Here is a 23,073-nt window from a genome sequence, read left to right on the forward strand (position 1 = left end):
GACTCAGCCGGATTTTGAAGGGGAGAATCAAGCCAATATGGCGATGGAGCTGGATCTTTTGTCCGAAACGCGTGACGAGGCGCACATTCGAGAGACGGCGATGAAGCAGCGCGTGGCCGCCAAGTACAATAGCAGGGTTCGCCCCCGGGATATGCAAGTTGGCGATCTGGTCTTCAAGTGGCGATCAGGAACCTCAGGAAACAAGCTGACTTCGAACTGGGAAGGTCCCTACCGCATCGTCAAATTTTTTGGTACAGAGGCCTATCACTTAGAAGAGCTTGATGGAAGGCGACTACCCAGGTCATTCAACGGTTTGAGCCTGCGCTATTATTACAGTTGATCGTGGGTGAGAAAGCTGGAAGGGCGCGGAGCTCCAAGGAAGAACTTCTGATGAACAAAGTGAATTCGCCAAAGTTAGATATCTTCAATTTTTCTAAAAATATCTCCAAACTCTCTAATGTATTGCCATAACAAAAGCGTGCTCTTTTTCTCCGAAAAGAGTTTTTTAACGAGGCGCTCCATCAATAAAACGAAAATTCATGAAATTCATGTCCAAAGATTCCAGGGATTCCCTGACGATCGGAATTGCCGATCGATATAAAGAATTACGGCGATCACTAGGTGGGACAAGCTTGATCCCCAAAGGGGCTTGCTGGAACCCTGAAGGTGGCGGCGATTCCACAAATGGCCTTTGACGCATGGGAATCTCCCCCCGGAAAGTCTGATGTGATCGCCGGTCCCGTAAACGATGTGCTGGGTAAGTCTCGCCAGAATACGACGAGCGCCATTAACTAGGCAAAAGTCTTGGGACCCCCAAATGGCCATTGGGACCCAAGCATTGTAAGCCCCGAGCGGGCAAAGCCCCGGGCGAAGCCCTCAAGAATAGAGGCCATTTATCCCTTTGTGGAAAATGTTTAAAGTCTTGACGGAGGAATGCCAAGCAACAAGCCCTAGTTAAAATTAATGCACGAAATCGTTAGGCGTAATTCAATCACATGACGCGTGAAAAATAGCGCAAGATATAAGGTCGGCGAATGAATAAGGTGGAAGGCGAGTGCTTGGTCACTCAGGATGTTGAGTATTTTATTACTCCGGTGCGTCGGGGCGTTTAATTATGAAATTCATTCTTAAATTTTTTGAACAATAAGAATGCGGCGATTTGCGAAGTGGCGACAAAAGGATTTACGGCGGTAAAAGCTAAGTAAAAATTAAAATTACATTATTCATTATTTCTTTCTTCTCCTCCTGTTTCTTCTTCTTCTTCTTCAGTTGCGGTCCAGAGGTGTTGGTCAATCAAAGGAGGATCATCAGGACCAACCAGTCCTTCAGCAGTGATTTCTTTCATTATTCCCATGGCGCTAAAGTCAAAGTCAGGGAACAAGTGTTGAGCCTGGTCCTTGGCGAGGTAAAAGCCACGCTCCCGATTGTCATAGGCAATGTCAGCGGCTTACTCCCTCGCCTCAACGGCTTTGGCTCTCTCCACCGCCAGCTCGCCCTCTAGCTCTCAGATCTTCGCAAGATAGGAAGTGATTTCGGCATCTTTCGCGGCGAGGGCTGCCCCATGCGCCTCGTCCGCCTTCTTGATCTCCTCAGAAGTAGCTCGCATCACCGCCTCCAGATTCGCCTTCGCCGAAGCCAAAGACTCAGCAGACTTTTCCTCTTGCTCCGCCAACGCCTTTTTCGCTGACCCCAGTTCAGCACGCAACACTTCGAGCTCTGACTCTTTAGCAGCCAGTGCCTCGCCTCTGGCGGCCAAGTCCTTCTCAGCTTGGTCTTTTTCCTTTTTGCAAGCTTGGAGACTTGCATCGAGGCCATCCGCTTCTTCCTTCATCAGCTTCAGATGATCCTCCAGTTCGCCGATTTTAATCCCCGCTGTACCAATCAACTTGTCGGCCTGGACTTTTTCTTTGCCCGCTTGGTCCAACAATTTATCGAAGCGCTTCTTCCAAGCGGCGGCGTCCTCCTGGTGCTTGGCATTCTCAGCCCTCAATCGTTCAGTTTCAACAGCGGCGGCGTTGAAATTGTCAAACGCGTGGGCGAAGATGCACCCACGCGTTTGACAATTTCTTCTTCTTCTTCTTCTTCAGTTGCGGTCCAGAGGTGTTGGTCAATCAAAGGAGGATCATCAGGACCAACCAGTCCTTCAGCAGTGATTTCTTTCATTATTCCCATGGCGCTAAAGTCAAAGTCAGGGAACAAGTGTTGAGCCTGGTCCTTGGCGAGGTAAAAGCCACGCTCCCGATTGTCATAGGCAATGTCAGCGGCTTGCTCCCTCGCCTCAACGGCTTTGGCTCTCTCCACCGCCAGCTCGCCCTCTAGCTCTCTGATCTTCGCAAGATAGGAAGTGATTTCGGCATCTTTCGCGGCGAGGGCTGCCCCATGCGCCTCGTCCGCCTTCTTGATCTCCTCAGAAGTAGCTCGCATCACCGCCTCCAGATCCGCCTTCGCCGAAGCCAAAGACTCAGCAGACTTTTCCTCCTGCTCCGCCAACGCCTTTTTCGCTGACCCCAGTTCAGCGCGCAACACTTCGAGCTCTGACTCTTTAGCAGCCAGTGCCTCGCCTCTGGCGGCCAAGTCCTTCTCAGCTTGGTCTTTTTCCTTTTTGCAAGCTTGGAGACTTGCATCGAGGCCATCCGCTTCTTCCTTCATCAGCTTCAGATGATCCTCCAGTTCGCCGATTTTAATCCCCGCTGTACCAATCAACTTGTCGGCCTGGAATTTTTCTTTGCCCGCTTGGTCCAACAGTTTATCGAAGCGCTTCTTCCAAGCGGCGGCGTCCTCCTGGTGCTTGGCATTCTCAGCCCTCAACCGTTCAGTTTCAACAGCGGCGGCGTTGAAATTGTCAAACGCGTGGGCGAAGATGCACCCACGCGTTTGACAATTTCTTCTTCTTCTTCAGCTGCGGTCCAGAGGTGTTGGTCAATCAAAGGAGGATCATCAGGACCAACCAGTCCTTCAGCAGTGATTTCTTTCATTATTCCCATGGCGCTAATGTCAAAGTCAGGGAACAAGTGTTGAGCCTGGTCCTTGGCGAGGTAAAAGCCACGCTCCCGATTGTCATAGGCAATGTCAGCGGCTTGCTCCCTCGCCTCAACGGCTTTGGCTCTCTCCACCGCCAGCTCGCCCTCTAGCTCTCTGATCTTCGCAAGATAGGAAGTGATTTCGGCATCTTTCGCGGCGAGGGCTGCCCCATGCGCCTCGTCCGCCTTCTTGATCTCCTCAGAAGTAGCTCGCATCACCGCCTCCAGATCCGCCTTCGCCGAAGCCAAAGACTCAGCAGACTTTTCCTCCTGCTCCGCCAACGCCTTTTTCGCTGACCCCAGTTCAGCGCGCAACACTTCGAGCTCTGACTCTTTAGCAGCCAGTGCCTCGCCTCTGGCGGCCAAGTCCTTCTCAGCTTGGTCTTTTTCCTTTTTGCAAGCTTGGAGACTTGCATCGAGGCCATCCGCTTCTTCCTTCATCAGCTTCAGTTGATCCTCCAGTTCGCCGATTTTAATCCCCGCTGTACCAATCAACTTGTCGGCCTGGACTTTTTCTTTGCCCGCTTGGTCCAACAGTTTATCGAAGCGCTTCTTCCAAGCGGCGGCGTCCTCCTGGTGCTTGGCATTCTCAGCCCTCAACCGTTCAGTTTCAACAGCAGCGGCGTTGAAATTGTCAAACGCGTGGGCGAAGATGCACCCACGCGTTTGACAATTTCTTCTTCTTCTTCTTCAGTTGCGGTCCAGAGGTGTTGGTCAATCAAAGGAGGATCATCAGGACCAACCAGTCCTTCAGCAGTGATTTCTTTCATTATTCCCATGGCGCTAAAGTCAAAGTCAGGGAACAAGTGTTGAGCCTGGTCCATGGCGAGGTAAAAGCCACGCTCCCGATTGTCATAGGCAATGTCAGCGGCTTGCTCCCTCGCCTCAACGGCTTTGGCTCTCTCCACCGCCAGCTCGCCCTCTAGCTCTCTGATCTTCGCAAGATAGGAAGTGATTTCGGCATCTTTCGCGGCGAGGGCTGCCCCATGCGCCTCGTCCGCCTTCTTGATCTCCTCAGAAGTAGCTCGCATCACCGCCTCCAGATCCGCCTTCGCCGAAGCCAAAGACTCAGCAGACTTTTCCTCCTGCTCCGCCAACGCCTTTTTCGCTGACCCCAGTTCAGCGCGCAACACTTCGAGCTCTGACTCTTTAGCAGCCAGTGCCTTGCCTCTGGCGGCCAAGTCCTTCTCAGCTTGGTCTTTTTCCTTTTTGCAAGCTTGGAGACTTGCATCGAGGCCATCCGCTTCTTCCTTCATCAGCTTCAGATGATCCTCCAGTTCGCCGATTTTAATCCCCGCTGTACCAATCAACTTGTCGGCCTGGACTTTTTCTTTGCCCGCTTGGTCCAACAGTTTATCGAAGCGCTTCTTCCAAGCGGCGGCGTCCTCCTGGTGATTGGCATTCTCAGCCCTCAACCGTTCAGTTTCAACAGCGGCGGCGTTGAAATTGTCAAACGCGTGGGCGAAGATGCACCCAGCGCGTAGAAGACAAGCAAGGGTCTCCTCCTTGGTCTCATTAATACCCCGGCTCAAAACTTCTTTTTCTATGGCGTCACGGTTGAGGCCGGTAAGTAAGAACTCTGAAGGTTCAACGGCGTTGGGAAGCATATTGTAGTAGCTAGAAGAGCCGCCCTCGGTGCCGGGAGCTTGCTCGATCCGGGCTGCTTCAAAGGTAGTGGCGGCATCAGGAGGGGGTCTTTCCTCTTGATGAGGCGGGGGAGACATGGACCGCCCATCATTCGTTGGAAGCGGGCTAGGAGGTGCGACTTGGCGAGGGGGAGACTTGGGGGTTTCTTTTTCTTTTTCTCTTTCTTTCTCCCCGGCGGGAGCATCGGAAGTCGCGGCAGCGGTTGTGGCGTTGATGGCGGCAAGCTTCTCAACAGCTGAGGGTTGAGAAGTGTTGGTGGTTGTGCCGGCAGTTGATGACTAGTTAGCAGTTGCGGTTGTGGCGCCTACAGTCGTGGACTTGGCGGCGACAACAGTGGTTGTATCACCGGTAGCGGAATGTGGAGCTGTGGCAGTGGCAGACTCGGTGGCCGTGGCGGCGGAAGCTTTGGCGGAGGCTTTGGCAACATTCTTGCCTTTAGACACAGCGGCAGTGGTGGGTTGAGCGCCGGGGTTGGAGGAGCCGGCGACTGCAGATCCCGGGGCGACAGAGGAGACTTTAACTAATTTCCTCCTCTTGGGGGCTTGGGCGCCCTCGGTTTGGGTCTCGGCTCCGCCCCGTTTTTTCCCATCGCCCTCAGTGTTGAACTTTGGAGAGAAACGGGTCATTTACCTCTCGCAGGCTTTCAGGAGCTCGACGTTGGTGAAATTCATATCTTCTACAAGAATAAATAAAAAAGAAAGGGGGTCAGTAGCCACATAAGAGGTAAAAAAAAAAACCGAGAGAGAAATGATGATGATAAAAATAAACTATAAGTGACCTAAGTATTTGGGTGTCCTTGAGAGGCGAGCGCCCTCAAGGACTGTTGAGCAGTCAAGGATAGGAAGCGGGGCGAGGAGATTCAAAAAGGCTTTGTCGTTGGCAGACAAAGATTCTTCTGAGGGATCGGTAATCCCATTGGGCTTCTCCGTCCAGAAAAGGGGAAAAAGGGCAGTCCCGTCCCTAAGGGTGAAGGCCTCTGGATAGGCGGGGTGAACCGCCACACGGAAGTATCTCCGGGCAAAGGAGGACTTTGCATTACTTTTATGAGGGTTCAAGCACTTACGACCGGCTCGGGCCTTTAAAGAGATCCATCCTCTAATTTTGATGGACTTGGAGTCAACATCGTAGAGGTAGAAGAAGCTGGTGGGAGATGGGGCGGTGCCAACAGCGGCGCACAAGATTTCAAAGCACCGGATGAAGGCCCAGGCGTTGGGGTGGAGTTGACAAGGAGCCGCGTTGATATCGCGGAGGACGGCTTGAACGAAGGGCGAAAAGGGAAGCCTGACTCCAAGCTCGCCAAACATATATTCATACGCAAAGAAGAAATGGGATCTCTTTACGTCGCCGTTGATCTTATGATGCCAGAGGCTGTCCTCAGCACTGCAGGGCCAGATCCTGAGTTTGGCGTTCATTTCGTCATCGTCAGACAAACCACCAAGGTTGCTCACGAATTCCACGATAAGATCACTATCCTGGAAAACGGAGGGTTGGTCTATAGCTTCGTGGGTGGGTGCTCTCTGGACTGGAAGGGGCAGAGTCGCGAAAGTTTTCAGTCGTTAAGGAGGGATCTCTGGGACCTCTAAACGGAGGTCGCCGGCTGCGGTAGAGTCAGGGTCGCTCCCAGAAGAAGAAGAGGTGTGATTAGGGGAGTTAGGGTTTGAAGCCATCTTTGACAATGAAATGAGGAAAAGGAAAAGACGAGTAGAGATAAGATGCAGAGATAAGGGAACGAGGACTCACCGGGCAAGGATGTGAAGAGTGGGTAGCGGAAAGGGTGAAAGGCGACGGCACCAGAGCGGAAGTTGGAAGAGGGAGCTTGGTAAGCGATTAGAGAAGTAAAGAGAGGTCTCGGAAAGGGATGATTGTAGGGAAGGAGGGTTTTTATAGGCAAAGGGGGGAAGCTGGAAGGGTGACGCGTGTCGGACGCGTGTGGAAGGTTGGAAGTCATTATGGCTTTTGGGAGATGGGACGCGTGTGATGGGGAGTTACTGCGCATGATTGGACAGTTATGAGGAGTGAGGTGACGGTTGCGGAGAAAGGGGGAAACTGACGTATCACATGGAGTAGTTAGATATTTGAAAGGTTTTTGAAACAAGGGAAAGCGCGAAAGGCCTCGCCACCATGAAGACTAAATGCCACCACCTAACAAATGGTGTCGCCAATGGAGTTTAGCCGCCCGCCAAGGGCATCGCCAGCCAACACTTGGACGATCAGTACATGACTAACACCTGTCACCTAGCTCGCCGACGAGGGGCGCTCGCCTACTCCAACTAATTGTCAGTACAAAGCGATTGTTCCCGCCGCCTGTGGACTTGTGGACTTGACGGGCTGGTTTGCTCGCCAAGACCAGTGGACTGGGCGACTAAAGATGCTTGTTTCCTTTTGCTTACGCCATGTTGGCGACGTAGTTTTCTTCTTTTTTCCTCAAGCCATGTTGGCAGCTTAGATTCCAGTGCACCATAGGATGAATGTAAAAGCATTTAAAAGACACACTTAGCTCTCATACTTCGAGCTCGGTGTCTTGTGGACTAGTGGACTGGGCGAGCCCCTAGAGGGGCGACGCCCAGGGTTCGGCCCGCTCAAGGGCGAGAGCCTGGCCTTAAATTGGGCCTCAACTTTAGAGGCCCAATTGGCCCAATAGGTAGTACCCAAGCCCTATAAATAGGAGGTAGATGCCAATTGTAAGGGACTTTTTCTCATTTAATAAAATAACACATGAAATTCAGCACACTCTCTCTCATTCTCTCTCGAGTACATTCTTCCACTCTCTAAGTACTATCCCTCCCTTCAATGTTCATTCCCAGAACAGACATATACCAGAAAAAGTATGGATATAGACATATACTAGTGGAGGTATGGATATAGACATATAGTAGCCGAAGTATTCAGAAATGTTCACACAATAAAAAGACCTACTTTGCTTATCATAAAATAACAGTTCCCAAAATGGTTGTAGCACATTCCTTATTGTTAGGTAGCTTAAGGTAGTGTCTCTCCACATGAGCACAAGAAAACATTTCCTAGAGTTCTCCTTGCTTCTTGGAAGCAAATTCCTTCATCCTGCTAGCTTTAAACTGATCAAGTCTTTCAACTTCCACTTCAGCCTTGCTGAAAAGAACAAAACCATTAGTTAGGACCATTGTAGTTAGGAGCCCATATATGATAAATTATGAAGATTTAATAAATGGTCAATCATATCCAAAGCAGGAGCACCAACAACAATGACTTTATCAACAAAAGCTGAGATATTACATATATATAGGTCAAAGTAAACCATGAAGCAAAAAGTAACAATTAATAGAGAGTGACATAAAGCTGCATTTGATTAGTGAGCAAAATACAAATGGTGTGTGTTTTTTGTGACTTGACACTGCATTATTGAATTTTATTGAGCAGACAAAAGCAGACATTGTAAGGCCCGAGTTTTTAAGTTTATGCTAAGTGAATAAACTTCTTATTCACGATTAGGGTTGATGTAATGTGAAGGGAAACCTGAACGAAAGTTTATTAAATGAAATATATTTATGAAGGAGAAAGTTCAGGAAAAGTTCAAGGATTGCATTATGATCGGTAAAAGTTATAGCACGATCATTATACGCTTAAACCTAGGTCAGAAACCCTAGTATATAGCTAATTTTCACTTTTAGGCACGATGGCAGTTAATTCCAAAAATCTTCAGAGAAATGTTAGAACTTCTCTTTTTCCATATATCACAATCGTTTCGAGGCGAAACTCTAGGATCTACGAACGTCCGATTCCAATCATCGGAAGTTTGCCGAAACCGAATCCCTGGTATTTCAAAACCCTAGAATTTCTCGACAATGAAGACTTTATCTATTCAGAGCTTCAAATGAATATTCTACACGCGTACACCCATTTCTCTTGATGATTTCAATCTTTCTTCCGAAGGAAGTTTTCTATTCCGACATTCGATGCAAAAAGCAACTTATCGGGTAAAATAGTTTTATACCGACTATGCATTAGTTGCCAAAAATACAAGGAGACCTCTTTATAGTTTTGGAATTCTTTTGCCAAAACATATCTATTAATTCACGAAGAATGACGCCGGAAAAATCAGATTCGCGAAACTTTCATTTTCCCGCGAATTTCCAACCTTTATATATAGCAAAGAACGGAAGAAAAACTCAAATTTTCCTCCATTTTCTCTCCTCAAATCCGCGGCCAAGAACAAGGAAGAAGGAAGAAGAATTTTTTTCATCGCTTGCTTGATCGTTGATCCGTTAGTTGCTACTTCAAGGCTTCGAGGTATAGTCGCTAATCCTTACCTCTGATCGCTTTTTCCATAGCTTTTCTGTAGAGTTTTCTGAGCGGATAGTTTATGGGTTTTTGCAAAACTATCCTGAATCTTTCATTTCTGATTCTAAACCTCTTCCTTATGCGTCCAAGATCACTTCTGCCGGGTTAGATTTTCCGTTATGTCGCCGGAATTCCGCCGGAATCAATTTGAGCCTAAAATACCCATTTTTGGAGTTTTTGGTGTAAAGCTTCAACCTTTAGGCTGAAAACTATCGCCTTAGCTTAGTGCTAGTAGGATTAGTTGTCATAAACGTCGTTGGTGACGTCCCTGCAAAATTTGGTTTATGGGATTTCAGTTTTGAAATTTCTAAGTTAAAAATCATGACCAAAATACCCCTGCGACAGTTTTTGATCCGATAATTTTTCCGAGTTCAGAATACCCTTAGTTACGGCTTATGAAAGCATAGGAACCAAGTTTGATCGAAGAAAAATCGAGCCCCACAATTACCAAAAGTGGCCGAGCCCTATAGGGGAGGAGGAGGAAAATTTCCTTTTCCGAAAACTTGTCTTTCGCGCTAGATCATCGTACCTTAGAGTATAGATTACTTCGAGTAACCTTAGTAAGTATCGATAGCTTAGTTTCCGATAGATTCTGATAGTATTCTGTGATTTTATTGTAAAGGTGCTTTTGAGGATTTCCCCGAGGACCAACACTTTGAGAGCGAGGAAGCACTAGTTGATCATTCTGGAGAACTTTCAGGTGAGGGCTTCTCACTGAATCTCTAGTTAATGCTTAGGGTCGATGTTTCGACATTGTTTACTGTTTATGCACTGGAATTGTGTGTGATTGGAAAATGTTTTCTGAGGCTTCGGCTGACAATGTAGATGATTTATCTACTGAATGTTTTTGAGATTGTCTTACATGCTATGTGCTATGTGGGTAATCTAGGATGTGTGGTGCATGCTTTATATGCTAAGTGCTAAGTGTTTATGATGCGATTTATTGATATATGACATGTTGTTGATTGTGATGATTTAAATATGCTCTGTACTGGAATCTGAGATTCTGAATGGTGAGAATAGCGGGCAGGTCATGCCGATTTTATTTGGAGAGTTTTGAGAAAGTTTGATAGGACGAACGAGGTTCGGGCCTTAATTTTGTTTAGTGGATCGAGACATCCTCTGGAAGCGACTTGGGATTGGGAGATCCTGAAAATGTATAAGACTTGCGATAAGACAAAATGGAATCTATTTTATAAAGAAAATTCATAAGACCTTAAATAACCTCAAAATCTTTAAGTAATGATAACAACCTCGAAGGAAGGCATTGGAAGTCAAATCATAGTTTTGGAAAAACGAGGAGTGTCGTCGGATCCAAGTGTTGAGTTTGTTGTTGTGCTGTTGGAGCAGCGTTTGTTGTTGTGCTGTTGGAGCAGCGTTTATTGTTGTGCTGTTGGAGCAGCGTTTGTTATTGTGCTGTTGGAGCAGCGTTTGTTGTGGTGCTGTTGGAGCAGCTATGTGTCGTTATGAAGTGTGTCTTTTGGTCGCAGAATCGACTTTACCTTAGGGTAAGCTTTTAGAGACTTTAACTTCCCTAGAACACGTGGCGACGTGTCGAGTGAGGACGGAGACGTTGTTTGACTAATCATTTTGCATACATGCAACATTAATGAGGTATTAACACAGGACGTACTCTGGACCTCGTCGGTTTCCAAAATGGTCATAAGACCCTGAATGCCGTGAAAGAGCGTTTGTAGACGTCTCTTGTAGCATACCGAAATGGCAGACCTACGGGTTTACTGCTGATCTGACTACCCCTGTTGGAGTAAGAGGCACGCGGGCCGAAATGGCTCCACCGTGGCTGGTGTTAGGGCTGATCCGTTTGATGTCCATCCCTTTCCGGAATGCATGTGGTTGACTGGGTTAACCTGCATACATATCATGCAACATGCATACTAATTTAGTTGTTGAGTGTGATTGGTAATTGTTAAACCTATTTGGAACATGCTATCTGCTATTATTGTGTTTATGTTATTGTGGAAACATGCAACCCTAGGAATGACATCTTTAGCTATAAGCCTAAGTGGCTATCTATTATTTGTACCTATTGGGTTTATTATCTACATAGTTCTTTAGAGTTGACCCTCGCGTCTTCTGTGTGTGTTTTGGCGGACAACGCCTTTTGTCAGATGACTATTGCGGACTGGTTCACCATGGTCCACCCTTCGGGGGGGATTAGGTATGAGATGATCGATCAGGACGACCCCGGGTCGTGGGTGGTTGACCCCGCGAGCCATCGAGCGACGTATTCGGGGCACATCATGGAGGACCACGTGGACAGTGGAGGACTCTTGAGGTCAGGAGTGTTGAGGCGATGCTCTATCAGCTTCAACTTGCCACCGGGCGTTCACTGCGGACCAGGATTCGGAGGAGCACCGCCGCCACCGTCATCTTCAGAGGAGGAGGATCCCTCAGAGGAGATTCCAGTGGGAGTGCCTTCGGCAGGGTCTAGTGCACCCTCTGTTGCGATCATTGATGATCAGGGTTCGGGCCCTAAGCCCGTGAGTCCAGCATCGGAGCGCACTGCGGTTGCGAGGGGAGGACGGATAGGGCTGGTAGACTTGGTCGTTCTGGATTCTGATTCAGACGACGATCATGCTAGCACATAGTTTTGAGTGTTGGTATGAGCTCCTCGAGTTAGGATAAGTGTAGGAGTAGAGTTTTAGCTCTGACAGTCTTGCTTCATTTGTTACTTAGGGGACAGGGTAGATCCGCCTATAGCTTTTTGTGTGGTTTCCTTACGGGAATCACAGAGAGTTGGTTGGACTTAGGAGGTCTTATTTTCAGGCCATTGGGTCAGCTGATTCTCAGTTTTGAGGGATGGTGTTGTGGGCACTTCACCCTTTTCATTTGGTTTGTATATATTGCCTACGGGCGTTGCACTTTTCTTTCCGTCACTGGAGATTACTCGTGACGAGGTTGTTACTTACAGCGGGGGCTGTTTATATATTGTATATTAGTTCTATTGCTTTTCGCTTTTGGGTTTTATTTAATTCAGTCTTGTCTTAGTTATTATCGAAAAAAAATATTTCACGTTTTTCCCGCATTAAGTTTACTTTTGGTTACTAAAGTGACGCCACCGAAATCGGGGTGTTACAGACATAAATTTCAACCTCATTGACAAAAGTAAAACCAGTCTAGTGACATGTACAAAGTTTTTTTTTTTTGAAAGCGAAAGGTATATTATTAATAAGAGCCTAAGCCAAAATGAGCTATAGGCAAGAACTAAGTACAAACTGAATCTGAGAAGACTAAAGCATGAAAATACATCTTGAGCTGTGCTAAAAAACCTTCCACTAACCCACAGAATGACGAAACGAAACCCCAAGAGAGAGCCTCATTAAAACCTTACTTGGAAAAACCCAGTGGGATAAAAATCAAGCAAGGAAAAAGAGTACCACAATCTTGGGGAAGTCATTCTGCACTAACAAGAAAACATGTAACACAGCTTAGTCCCTGGACACATTAAATCGTTAAAGCACGGCAAGTCCGCAACGGCACCAAATTAACGTCAATAAACAGCAACAGAATTTCGTACATCAACAGCAATAACAGCGAGTCCAGCAAAAATCCAGCACATCAGCAAACATCAACATCAACAGCAACAGCCAACGGTCCAGACGACTCCACAAGCCTTCCTGCCTGCTCCAGGTAGGCGTTCCGACCCAGTAGTACTGCGTTAAAATCTCCACCAAGGAAAACTAATCCACCATGCCCCAGAATATGTGCTGTCAACGCATCAAAGCATACTCGTCGTTCCTGAGCCGTATGAGGACCATATATATTGCCAACTAACACACTATTTTCAAAATTTGGAATTTTTACAGATAATAGAATAAAACATGTGTCCGTAGCCACTATCTGAACCTGTAATGAAATATCACGCTACAAGCACATCAAACCGCCCGATGTACCCACTGAATGGACTTCAAACTGTCTCATTTGCATACTTTGAGTCCAAGAATCAATTGTACGCTGACGTTGCTCATTCACTTTGGTTTCTTGCAAAAACAAGAGTTCTGGTTTCAGTTGCAATACTGTTTTTTTCACCACTTCTCTTTTGGTCGATCCGCCTAGACCTCAAACATTCCAGGTTAGCCATGGTCCTGACATGTCAGTTTAGATGAGGATGATTTTTTCGAATTTGAGCCTCTAAGCCTCGAAGCATCAGCGCTTCCGAGCCTCTCGGTTTCAAACCCAACTGTTTTCCAAGTAACCAAGTTCTCTGAGCCCGTGTCGACACTCCATCCTCCCCTTGCACTGGTTCTAAATAATCCGCTGGTAAAGGTTTAGGTTTATTCTTGCTGCCTTTTGGACGCCCACGCTGCGAACTTTTGTTAGAGGAATTTGTTTTTTGTATTTGTTCCAATCCCGGCGACACAGAAACGGGTGAAGTTTCACAACCGGGGGAGCTTGCAGGTTGGATTCGATTCTGAACTGGTGTCATATGAAGGGATTCATCATGCATGAGAGAAGAAGTAGAAACTTTCTTTCTAACTATCTGATTAGGCGTCGTATGAACGAACTCGCTGCAATTTTCATGTTGCTTCAGAGAAATTGAACTTGAAACGGGACCCACTAGGCTCAAAAACGAATTTTGATTATTAACTTGTCGTGGCAAACACGTCCTAGTCCATGGAAGCTGATTATTTGGTCGTGGGTCCCTGCAATCAAAATTAAAAGGCCAAGGATAATTGTTATTTTGAAACAAATCTTTGGAATTAAAGGAAAAACCTGTAACTGAATATCTCTTCTCCTGATTTTGAATTTTTTTATCCATGATTTGATTTTCTTTGCTCAATATTCCATCAGCTTTTAAATTCTCCATCCATCCCTCAATCTCCTCCAAAGAATAGCCTGCATCAATGATATCTCGTAATTGTTCCTTTTGTTCCTCCACAGAATTGAATGCAGCCATTAACGACAATGAATTTGAATTTGAATTTGGCCCAAAAGATTCCTTATTCTCCGGCTGGTTGTTCTTCACGGCCTCCTCCTCTGGTGAGATACCGTCGCCGCCTTGCACCGCTACAATTCTTGCGTCTCCGCCGCTCCTCAAACCCTCCAAACCGCCATCCCTGTAAATTTCATCTACTTCGTCAGGATCAATAGTTGTTGCCGAGCCAAGATCCTTGTTATCATCTTCTTGGGCTTCATCTTCCTGTACCTCATCATCTGCTTCAACCTCCTCCTCTTCAGAATTATACACCTTTACCGGAGTGGACGGCATATCCTCAACTACGCCATAGTCATGTGCTTCCACATCCTTCTCAACCAGGATTATACATGATGTGCCCCCAACATCAACAGCCATCGTGAAACAATGTAAAAGTGGATGGTTCATGCGAACTAACACTCGAGCGAAATCCGCGCGATGTCGTAGCACAGTTGGAGTGTCGGCTAAAACGAACGTTCCTAACTTGTTTCCTATTGCAGCAAAAAAAGCTTCGTTCCATAAGCCCAACGGAACTTGCCATAAGCGAATCCAGACAAAGTGCAACGTGCCGAACGTGAACACAGAACATGGTTTTACATCCGTAAGCAACTGTTCCAGGAAGAAAGCACATTATGTGATAGTGATGTCCATCTCTTCCTTATTTTCAAACTCCAATAACACTTCACTAGCTCCAAGCGGGATTAATCTGAAATTGAACAAGCCAATTTGACTAAACTCCTCCTGTAGAATCTCAACTGGCTTAAGTGAAAGTGTGCGAGCCTGAGCACACCTTTGAACCCACGTTTCATCCATGTCTGTTGCAAGAAATTGTAATTGACTTGATTCTTTTTTCCCAGAAGGCCAATCTGTTTCATGCTGTTTCTGAGCTACAACATCTTGGTTATTCGCTATATTTTCCTCCTTCAATTTCCAGCCACGAATTTCATATTGATGCTTCCCTGGCGGCGGAACTCTATCAGTTTGAAAAGTTCTTTGAAATCTCGCTTTTTGAACTACCAAATAGTTTCCTTCAAGTCTCAGTCCATTGAACTTACGTATTGTTGCTCTGGCTTCATCATCACAAGTAAATCGGACAAATCCGAATCGAAAGCGACGATGGGGTTTCTTTTTTTGCTGAATAAAAACCTCACGTAATCTTCCTGCTTTCGCAAATATTGCTCTCAATTTTGCATGAGTAATCCTATCTCCCAATCCATCAACAAAAATTGAAAAGGATCCTGGTAGCAGATTTAAACGCTGCTGGTTATTTCCTTGGCTTTGGGAACGTCGAAACTGGTACCGTAGTGAAGCAGATTTGGAGCCTTCCCCTTGGATATGCGCCGGTGAGATCTGCCTTTGCTGAACACGACCACCATGTTGCTCCTGACGCACTACCGGCAGATCACGATGCTCTCCCGGCACCTTGGTTGGTCTCTTGAAACGTCTGCCATCTTGCCTTTGCCACTGCCTGGAAATTTGTTCTCCCGGGATCGTTGATCACGATCATGGCCGGCTGTCTGCCATGGCCGGAACCACCGTAGTGGAGGTTGCCAACCAGAGCTTCTCTCTCTACTCTCTCTCATAACCCTTCCATTCTTTTGCTTTTCATTTTAGTGCGACATGTACAAAGTTCAGAAGTCAAAAGGACTATGTTCTCCATGTTAATCAAGTCTATTCTCGCATTGATGCTAGCTTTAGTCTTTTCTGGAACATGAACTAATGTACCAATGACACTATTCCAAACATTCTTCTCAATGTGTATGACATCCAAAAAATGTCTCACATATAATGACTTCCAATATGGTAATTCAAAGAAAATTGATTTTTTCTTCAAACCGTTTGTAGGAAGCTCATTTCCGAACTCTTTACCAAATTTGCAACACAAATCAACAACCTAGGTAAACAGAGCATCACCAGTTAACGGTTTAGGAGTGACATCATTCCCTATGTTCCCATTGAAAGCTTTAGTCTAAGTTCGATACTGATGTTTTAGATGTAAAAATCTACGATGCCCAAGAAAAACATTCTTCTTACAACGTTCCAATCGCATTGAATATGTATCATCATCACATATAGGGCATGCACATTGTCCTTTAACACTATATCCTGAGAGATTCTCATACGCCATAAAATCTTTAATCGTACTGAATAACATTGCCCCCAAATTAAATTTTTTATTTACCATCCACATCAAGTCAACCCTCAATAGAAAATTTTGCTTCTTTGAGGCATCATAAGTTACTACACCATTAGTCCAAAAAATTTGCAACTAACCTATCAATGGTTGTAAATACACATCAATCTTTGCTTTTGGAAAAGTTGGACCTGTAATGACCAAGGTGAGGAACATACAAGGGGTCATCATGCATAGCTTGTGAGGAAGGTTTTATGGTGGGACAATTACTAGAATACATTTTTTTTGTTAAATGGAGAGAAACCCTCAGAACACAAGTCAAGTCTAACATTTCAAGGTTCTTCGGCAAATTGAGGATATTTTTTATCAAATTTTATCCAAGCTTTTCCATCTGAAGGGTGACACAACACACTCTTGGAAGATTTTCTTTAAAATAGTCCTAATTTCTCAATAATTAAATCTGTGTGATTGACTATGCACAATAGATTATTCGTTGTTGATTCTTTTATGAAAATATTCAAGTGTTTCTTATATTGTCTTCGATTGTTTGAAGCTTAATGAACTGCGAGAGATATAAGAATTCTCAAAAACTTAGTAAATGCATTAAACTTTTTCCATCTACTTTCCACCCAAAATATGTATTTTATTTGATGTAATTCAAGTTCCACTAGTGTGTTGATTTTTGAAACACACCATCAAAACAACCCACTCTGTCATGAAAATCAACCCTCAGAACACAGGGGACACGAAAGTTACCCATGTTTTCAACCTCACCATCTCACACTCGCTCATATATACACACCCTTTTGCTCCCTTGACCCTTCAATTCATCGTCATCACATATAGGGCATGCACATTATCCTTGAACACTTAATCCTAAGACAGTGACGGAGCTTGGACTATATATTTGGGAGGGCCAAAGCAAGATTCATTGCATAGATTAAAATATATTTATTAGCAACACACATATACTGACAAAAAAAGTAAAGATTAAATAAATTTATATACCTGTTATAAATTTATTATAAATGATATTAATAATCTTGAAAGTTTGTTTTATATTCTTTTTTGGATTATCAATAAATTATTTACTTTTAAATTACATTTTTTAACTATCAAAAACCTTTCTCTTGAAAAAAAATATATTCTTTTACTCTTGGTTATTCATTTTTTCTGATAAATATATCATTCTTTTGAAAGTAAATATATCATATTAATATAATGTAAATATTAGTAATTAGTAAAAAGATTTAGATGAAGTATCAATTTAATATTTAGACAATAATAGAATAAACATTTATTAAAGGCCAAGGTAAAAAAAATATGTGAAGTAGTCAAAAAAAAAGGCTAAAAAATGGTCGGAAGAGTTATTTTTTAAAGGAAGAAACAGCAAATAGCCCAAGTTGTACCTCAGAGAGAAGTAAAGGCCCAAAGTTTGACAAAATTAATAAAATTCCCAAAAGTTCATCAAAGGATTCAAACCCTGAACATTAACCATATCTCCTCACGGACTTTCCGTTGAGACAAGGCTTAGTTTGCATTTTCGTATGCATCGTAAGATATATATGAACCTAAAATTAAAATATATTTTTATACTACCCCTATTATAAGATTTTCCTAAAATCTTAGGAGGGCTAAAGGCCTCCTAAGTCCCTAAGAAGCTGCGCCACTGTCCTGAGAGATTATCATACGCTAGAAAATCATTAATCGTACTGAATAACATTGCCCTCAAATTGAATTTTTCATTTACCGTCCACATCAAATCAACCCTCAATAGAAAATTTTGCTTCTTTGAGGCATCTTAAGTTACTACACCGTTAGTCGACAATTTTTGCAACTAACCTATCAATGGTTGTAAATACACATCAATCTTTGCTTTTGGACAAGTTGAACCTGGAATGACCAAGGTGACGAACATACAAGGGGTCATCATGCATAGCTCGGGAGGAAGGTTATATGGTGGGATAATTATTAGAATACATTTTTTTATTAAATGGAGAGAAGCCCTGAACACAAGCCAAGTCTAACATTTCGAGGTTCTTCGGCAAATTGAAGATAAATTTTATCAAATTTTATCCAAGTTTTTCCATCTGAAGGGTGACACAACACACTCTTGGAAGATTTTCTTTAAAATAGTCATAGTTTCTCAATAATTAAATCTGTGTGATTGATTATGCACAATAGATTATACGTTGTTGATTCTTATATGAAAATATTCAAGTGTTTCTTATATTGTTGATGGTTTGAAGCTTAATGAACTGCGAGAGATATAAGAATTCTTAAAAACTTGGCAAATACATTAAACTTTTTCGATCTACTTTCCACCCAAAATATGCATTTTATTTGATGTATTTCAAGTTCCACTAGTGTGTTGATTTCTGAAACACACCGTCAAAACTTGGGAAACAACCCACTCTATCATTAAAATCAAAATCAAAACCAAGGCATGAAAGTTACCCATGTTTTCAACCTCACCATCTCGCACTCGCTCATATATGCACACCTTTTCGCTCCCTTGACCCTTCAATTCATCTCGCTCCTCATCTTCACCAGTGACTAGCTTTTCATTTTAAGCTTTTATTTAGTTAAAGGTGGAATCTAGTAAAGTCATCTATGTGACTAGGAATTGTGAAGTGTGACAGAAAGTTTTGATCCTAGGTCTCAGTTTGAGTTAGCACCCTTTGCTCTCAAGGAAAACCAAGAGAGACAGGCAAAAAACCAAAACAATATCAGCTATAAGCACAAAAGAGAAAGATAAGATGCAAAGTGGCTCGTTTCCCAGCCTTAGCAAAACAACTCAGGAAATGAATGGCAGCAAGCAAGACTAGACAAACCCCACAAAAAACAGGACAACACAAAAACTAGAGAAATGATATAACCTCTAATTGAATAGGCCGAATGAATCCTCCGAAATAAATGATCATCAGATGTGGCCCCACCTGTAGACTTTTTAGTATATTATTTAATTGTTGTATTATAACTTTTTGGGCTTTTATTTTATTTCCTAATCTACCCTTCCTAGATTTTACCATTCACTCAGTTATATCAGTATAGAAAAAGCCCCAATACCAAAGGTCACACAATACTCTTTCCTCCAAAAGCTTACTTTCTTTGTTTTTTATGAACGAGTGAGTAGGGTACGCTGCATCTGCATCTGTTATTCTCAGAAAAGCTGTACAGGTATGCATTTCTTGGACACCCACTTCTTGTTCCTTATTTTAATTTTTTATCTCTCTCGGTGATTCAACCACTGTTTTTTCACTCCAAACCAATGCTTTTTTTCTACCCAAAAAGAAAGAAGTATTTGATTCATATAAAGTAGGATTTTGATCGTATAATTTTTTCAAAAGTATTGTTACTTTGTGACTATTTCATTTAGTAGATTTTGATAGTAGGATTTTGCTCATTATTTTTATTTTTATCTTCCTTTTCTTTTCAGTATGATTTTGCTTCATTAATTTTATTTAGTGTTTTTCTATATTAGTAATGTTCTATAAATTAAGTGTTATCTTAACTATTTTATTATTTGTCATGGTTAAGGCATGGAGGTAGATGCTGTAGGTGTTGAAGAAAGTGAAGAGCTTGAATCTTTAGCTTGTACTGGTGAGCAAATTCCAGAATGGGGATGGTATTCAATTCTGAAGAAAGACTTTATAATTTTTACAAAAAAATATGTTTTTGATGTTGGATTAGGGATTCGTAAAGTTAGCACAAAAACGGAGGGTGAAGTCAAATATTACACACTTGCATGTTCTAGAGGAGGTAAATATGTATGCAAGGCAAGTTCTTCTAAGTTAAGATTGTCGACCAAAACCGATTGTCAAGCAAAAATATGTGTGATTGTCTATAGTGGTGGAAAGTGTACTATTTCTCGTGTTCATTTGGATCATAATCATGTTTTAGGTCCAAAAAAAGTCAAGATATCAAAGGTCTCATAGGAAATTGGATCCTTATTCCAAAAGGAGACTTGAATTGAATGATTGTGTAGGAATTCCCTTGAACAAAAAATTTCATTCATTGGTAGTTGAAGCTAAAGGGTATGACAACTTGTAATTTGGCGAGAAAGATTACAGGAATTACATTGCAAAGGTGAGGCAGTTAAAGCTCGGAGTTGGGGATGCCAAAGCACTTCGTAACTACTTCACTCGCATGCAAAGAAGAAATTCAAATTTTTTCTATGTCATTGATATGGATGATGACAGTCATTTGCGAAATGTTTTTTGGGCAGATGCAAGGTCAAGGGCAGCTTATGACTCATTTGGAGATATTGTGTCATTTGATAGTACATACTTGACTAATAGATACAATATTCCATTTTCTCCTTTTGTTGGAGTGAACCACAATGGGCAGTCCATTTTATTTGGATGCGGATTGTTATCGAGGGAAGACAAAGAAACTTATGTATGGTTGTTTAAATCACGTATGGAATGCATGCGAGGGCGAGCTCCAAAAGCAATAACTACATATCAATGTCGATCTATCCAAGCAGCAGTGGCAGAGGCATTTATGAATCTCATCATCATTTTTTTCCTTTGGCATATTATGAAGAAAGTTCCTCATAAATTAAGTGGTTTGACTCAATATAAAGAAATCAAGAAAACTTTAAAAACCCTTGTTTATGACTCAATAGAAGCAAGTGAATTTGATGATGGCTGGCATAAAATGGTAGATGATTACTGTCTTCAAGAAAATGAATTGTTAAGCTCTTTTTTTAGTGATCGTGGTCGGTGGGTGCCAGTATATGTCAAATCAATATTTTGGGCAGGAATGTCTACAACCCTAAGAAGTGAAAGCATGAATGCATTTTTCGATGGGTATGTAAACTCAAAAACCTCATTGGGACAATTTGTTCAGCAATATGATAATGCACTTAAAAGTAAGATGGAAAAGGAGAATAAGGCTGATTTTGACTTTCTTAATTCTTCTTATCAATTGATAACAAGTTCCCACTTTGAGAAGCAATTTAAAGAGGCTTACAACAATACAATTTTCAAGTCCTTTCAAGATGAGTTGCGTGATATATTTTTTGCAATTTCACATTGCTTAGAGTTGATGGTCTAATATCTATATTTAATGTCGTTGATATCAAGGAGAGTAAGGATGGATACCTCAAAAAGATATTTGCATACACAGTGCAATATAATGATGTAGAGTGTGATATTCGATGCTCTTGTTGTTTATTTGAATTTAGGGGAATAATTTGCAGGCATATTTCAAAGATTTTAATTAAAAAGGATATGAAAGAGATCCCTTCTCGTTACATTCTAACTAGATGGAGAACGGATGTTAAGCATAGTCACTACTATGTGACAAACTGTTATGATGATGTGGAGGTTGGCGAGCAAGCTGTGCAATTTGATAAGTTGTGTGCTAACTTTTATGAAGCTGCACATATGGCAAATACAACAGCAAAGTGTGAATTCTTGATGGAATGCATAGATAAAGCAAAGGAAAAGCTCAAGAATGACATAGGTTTGGATAGTTGTAATCAAACAACTACTCTACCAAGCATTGACCATGGATCTAAATCAAGTGAAAAATTACTACCTCCCTTACAAGTGTGTGGCAAAGGTCGTCCACCGTTGATGAGCAATATTTTACTCATTTTATATAGCCTTAATTTGTCATTATTAATGATTATTCGTAATTAATTGACCTTGCTTGACAGAGATTTTTATTATTTGGTCTAATTACGTTTATTCTTATTTTCAGGTTTTATTTGACATCAAGGGCATTTTGGAGAATTGCGGAATGAAGATTTGATTGTGCTGGAGTGAAGATTGTATTTTAGGAAGTATTAGGATTTAATTTCGGAATAAATTAAGTTTGATATCTTTAAGATTCAAACTTATTTAGGTTGTTACTCCCTCCGGTCCTATTTATAAGCAACAAAAAAAAAATTCACATAGTTTAAGAAATGTAGTAAAACTAGATAAAATGCATTAAATTTGTCTTGAATCAAAATAAACTTCCAAAATTACCCTTTGTTATTCATGTTGGAAAGTGGGAAAGAGAGAGAATAATTAATGAGACACATTCTACAAGTTAGAATTAATAAGGGCATCATTGGAAAAAAAAATTAATATAGCTCAAACTTTCATTTGGTTCTTATAAAAAGGACCAAGATTTTTCTTCTCTTTCATGCTTATAAATAGGACCGGAGGGAGTATTTTAAAACTCTATCTTTAGGATTTATTAGGATTTACTGTTATCTTTTAGGATTTGATTTTGATTAGGATTTGTGATTTCAGCTCCTATTTAAGGATTTGTGCTAAGAGAAACAATGACCTTTTGCCTTCTGCTATTATTCAATATAATTTCGTTTTCAGTAATTATTAGAGCTCTACTAGGGTTTATGCTTTTATTCCCTACTTCCTCCAAATTAATTGCTGAATTCGCCCCATCCATGGAAGGCTAATTCCTTTCGAACGAATTCCTTTGCAAAGTATATCGCGCTCTTGAGGTATAGTGCTTAATAGAATTCACCTGATTAGTTTTCTTCATCTCTAATTCTGGCTTAGGTTTGCTTAATTCCTTTTGTTCACGAAATAGAAGATTATGTATGTTCGCTTAGTTCATATTAGGGCGTAAACGATTCTTGATCGCTTAGTTTAGGAATCTGTGAATTAGTTATCGCTTAGTTAATTAATTCTCACGAACTAGGAAACTAATAACAATAATTGATCTTTAGATACCCGTGATTGAGCAGCGATATACTGAACAAAGGGATTCGTCCGTCTTTACTTATCATATTAATCTGTTTTTACTTTCTGCTAATCTTTTGAACTGAATCACAACCCCCCAGTGTGTGTGTGTTGTGCGTTCTTAATACTGAGTCTTTGTTGAAACGATAATCCTTGGGAAACGACCTAGGAGTCACTTCCTAGTTACTACAGTTTTCTAAATTAATTATTTGTATCGGGTACGGCCTCGATCAACCGTCAAAGAGGAAAGAGTCCAAAATTGAGAAAATGGTGAAGACAAAGAAGATGAAAAAGAAGAAAGAGGTAAAAAATTAA

At 42.4% G+C, this 23,073-nt stretch overlaps 1 protein-coding gene across 1 annotated transcript; it reads left to right on the top strand.

Moving 5' to 3' along the window:
* Positions 1-19,596: 19,596 nt before the first annotated feature.
* Positions 19,597-21,115, top strand: LOC130731581 (protein FAR-RED IMPAIRED RESPONSE 1-like). Its single transcript, XM_057583865.1, has 2 exons — positions 19,597-19,682; positions 20,128-21,115. The coding sequence occupies exons 1-2, from the start codon at positions 19,597-19,599 to the stop codon at positions 21,113-21,115; spliced, it is 1,074 nt and encodes a 357-aa protein (XP_057439848.1).
* The last annotated feature ends 1,958 nt before the right edge of the window (positions 21,116-23,073 follow it).

The sequence above is a fragment of the Lotus japonicus genome, chromosome 1, assembly GCF_012489685.1.
Source record: "Lotus japonicus ecotype B-129 chromosome 1, LjGifu_v1.2".
NCBI classification, from domain to species: domain Eukaryota; kingdom Viridiplantae; phylum Streptophyta; class Magnoliopsida; order Fabales; family Fabaceae; genus Lotus; species Lotus japonicus.

Bases quoted from the DNA above. Each gene is read 5' to 3' on its own strand.
- LOC130731581 (XM_057583865.1), top strand. From the start codon at position 19,597: ATGGAGGTAGATGCTGTAGGTGTTGAAGAAAGTGAAGAGCTTGAATCT. The intron at 19,683-20,127 runs GTATTCAATTCT...GAAAGATTACAG, and splicing joins CAAATTCCAGAATGGGGATG to GAATTACATTGCAAAGGTGA.